The following is a 3,186-nucleotide window of genomic DNA, read 5'->3' as shown; positions in this document are numbered from 1 at the left end:
GGATCAGAGGAGCGCGCGGACGCCGCGGAGAGGAGCCAGACTGAAGAAGAAAGAAGTAAAGAAGTAAAAGAAAGAAAGAAGTAAAAGGTAAGTAAAGTAAATGGAGGGGGCAGATGGCTGGGCACTATAAAAGGGGGCACATGGCTGGGCACTATAAAAGGGGGCAGATGGCTGGGCATGGGCACTATAAAAGGGGGCAGATGGCTGGGCATGGGCACTATAAAAGGGGGCACATGGCTGGGCACTTTAAAAGGGGGCATATGGCTGGGCACTATAAAAGGGGGCAGATGGCTGGGCATGGGCACTATAAAAGGGGGCACATGGCTGGGCACATATAAGGCAGGTGGAGCGGTAAACTTTGGATATACTGACCACTTCCATGTCACTTTACAGTGGTATAGGGACCATAAACTACAATCAAATACCCCAAAAATGTCCAAGAAAAGAAAAGTTGATGCAGAGGGAAGGCAATTTCAGGAGAGATGGGAAAGTGAATACATGTTTGTGATTAATGGAGACAAGCCGGTATGTCTTATTTGCTATGAGGCAGTGGCAGTGATGAAGGAATACAATTTACGCCGGCACTTTGAGACCAAACATGGAGCCAAATTTGCTAACTTTAGCCACCAGGAAAAGCAACAAAAGGTCCAAGAATTAAAAGGTAGCCTGCATTCTCAACGGAATATTTTTTCAAAAATGACAGCAAAAAATGATGCAGCAGTGAAAGCCAGCTATCTTGTGGCTGAAGAAATTGCGCGAGCTTCAAAGTGCTTTTCAGAAGGTGCATTTGTAAAGAAGTGTATGCTGAAGGTATCTAAACAGGTGTGCCCTGAGCAGAGACAGGCTTTTAACAATGTCAGCTTGTCAAGAAACACCATCACAGACCGAGTCAGGGACCTAACCTGTAATCTTAAAACAAAGTTGGCTGAAGAGACATGCAGTTATGTGGCATTTTCATTAGCTGTTGATGAAAGCACTGACAATACTGATACAGCTCATCTAGCTATTTTTGTAAGAGGTGTGAAGGAAGACTTGTCTGTTAGTGAGGAGCTCTTGGATGTGGTCGCCATGTATGGGACAACAACTGGGAGGGATATCTTCAATGCAGTGGAGGAATCCGTAAATAAAATGAAATTACCTTGGGAAAAGTTGGTGGGACTTACTACTGATGGCGCTCCAGCAATGTGTGGAGTGAGAAATGGCTTGGTTGGACTGTTAAAAGAGAAAATGGAAAAAAGTAATTGCCACACGCCGCTGATAACTTATCACTGCATTATCCACCAAGAAGCTCTGTGTGGCAAGGTTCTGCAACTGGATAACATAATGTCCACAGTCACGAAAACAGTGAATTTTCTGCGTGCACGAGGTCTGAATCATCGTCAGTTCCAACAATTTTTGAAGGAGGTGAGCATGGAACATACAGATGTGCCATACCATACAGAAGTAAGGTGGCTGAGTAGGAGCACCGTTCTCAAGAGATTTTTTGAGCTTTTGGAAGACATTAATCTTTTTATGCAAAGTAAAGGGAAGCCCTTGTCAGAACTGTCAGATCCAAACTGGCTGTGCGATTTTGCCATGTTGTGTGACATAACAGAGCATCTCGCCCAACTGAATCTGAGGCTGCAAGGCCGCAAACAAGTCATAACCTCAATGTATGACGCAATAACAGCTTTCCAGGAGAAACTGCGCCTATGGAAGTCACAGCTTGAAAAAGACAGTCTTGCCCACTTTCCTATCTGCCAGAGCATTTCAACCTCATTCCCAGGTACTTTTTCATGTGCTCGATTGGGTACCAAAGTGAATCGGCTGATTGATGAATTCAATCAACGCTTTTCTGATTTTAAAGAACAAAACTTAACCTTTACCAGCTTTGCCAATCCCTTCAACATCGATGTTGACAGTGCACCACATCACCTTCAAATGGAATTAATAGAACTTCAGTCCAAGAGCAGCCTGAAAGCGAAGTTCCAGGATGCGTCAGTCGACGACTTTTACCGTCTCCTCCCCCCTGCTTTGATGCCACAGCTCCGACTTCAAGCTGCACGTGTTCTGTCCATGTTTGGGAGCACTTATCTATGTGAACAGATGTTTTCAGTCATGAATCTGAACAAGACCAAGCTCAGATCACGCATCACTGATGATAACCTCCATGCTGTTTTGCGGATTGCTACAGCACAAGACCTAACGCCAGACATCGATGGACTGACCTTAGGAAAACGATGTCAGCCATCTAGTCAGAAAAGTTAAAAAAAAAAGGTAATGCCTTGTGTTTTCCATATGTTTAATAAACAGTGTTTGGCAATATTTGTATGTTTAAAAAAAAATTAATGTTTGTTACCAAAAAACATTTTTCAATACATTGTACAATAATTGTACATTTGAATATCTACTTGTCATTATTCTGACTATGTTTCTGCTTTCAGAGCTAGTTATTACTTACATTATTACAAAAAACAGTAATAATTGAATGCAGTGACATTAATTTATGATAATAAAGAGTGGACACATAGACCTACAGATACAACCGGCCCTTTGATGGGGACCAAACTGCTGATGCGGCCCCCGATGAATTTGAGTTTGACACCCCTGGTCTAGAGGTTTAGGTTTAACTCCAGGCCCGGAGCATCCGTATAATCCACCTGTGAGAGGGAAAAGTTCATTACCCATTTCTCAGACTGCCATCCATGGACTGCCTTACTTCGGCTCTGCCACCTCAACTCCAGCTAAGGGTTAACCATCAGCTTGTGCTTATACATACCAGCAAGGTACTTCAGTGTATTATCCATGCACCAGCCTGGACTGCTGATTTATGAACTTACAGTCTGCTATCACTATATATGGTGGTAGATACTTTATGGTCCGTTAGTTATGCCTAATAACTATTAATCTAGCGGCAATTATCCATAAGGACTTTTTGCTCTCTGGCTTGTTATATTGTTCACTGACAATTACTGCCTTATAAAAGACTCTGTGGGCTAAGCACCAACTTGCTATCCTGGGTAAGGTTATACAATTAACTTGGAGCCGGCTGGCTCATCCGTTATTTGATATTGTTTATAACTACATTGTTTGGTATATCAGAGTGATCACTCTTGTGTATTTTGTAACTGTAACACCTTTACAATACACTTTTTATACCAGTTTTTTGTCACCATCCTTCATTACCACATCCCCATCCTTTCCCCC

General features: G+C 42.7%; 1 protein-coding gene across 1 annotated transcript; it reads left to right on the top strand.

Annotated features, from left to right (window-relative positions):
• The first annotated feature begins 328 nt into the window (after positions 1-328).
• Positions 329-2,293, top strand: LOC142140273 (general transcription factor II-I repeat domain-containing protein 2-like). Its single transcript, XM_075198091.1, has one exon. It carries the CDS (start codon positions 433-435, stop codon positions 2,245-2,247), a length of 1,815 nt encoding a protein of 604 aa, XP_075054192.1. The 5' UTR covers positions 329-432; the 3' UTR covers positions 2,248-2,293.
• Positions 2,294-3,186: the final 893 nt, after the last annotated feature.

The sequence above is a fragment of the Mixophyes fleayi genome, chromosome 2, assembly GCF_038048845.1.
Source record: "Mixophyes fleayi isolate aMixFle1 chromosome 2, aMixFle1.hap1, whole genome shotgun sequence".
Lineage (NCBI taxonomy): Eukaryota > Metazoa > Chordata > Amphibia > Anura > Limnodynastidae > Mixophyes > Mixophyes fleayi.
Note: the sequence above shows the minus strand (reverse complement) of the source record. Positions and strands in the feature narration are given on the sequence as shown.

Excerpts from the sequence above, each read along its gene's own strand:
- LOC142140273 (XM_075198091.1), top strand. The coding sequence starts at position 433 with ATGTCCAAGAAAAGAAAAGTTGATGCAGAGGGAAGGCAATTTCAGGAG.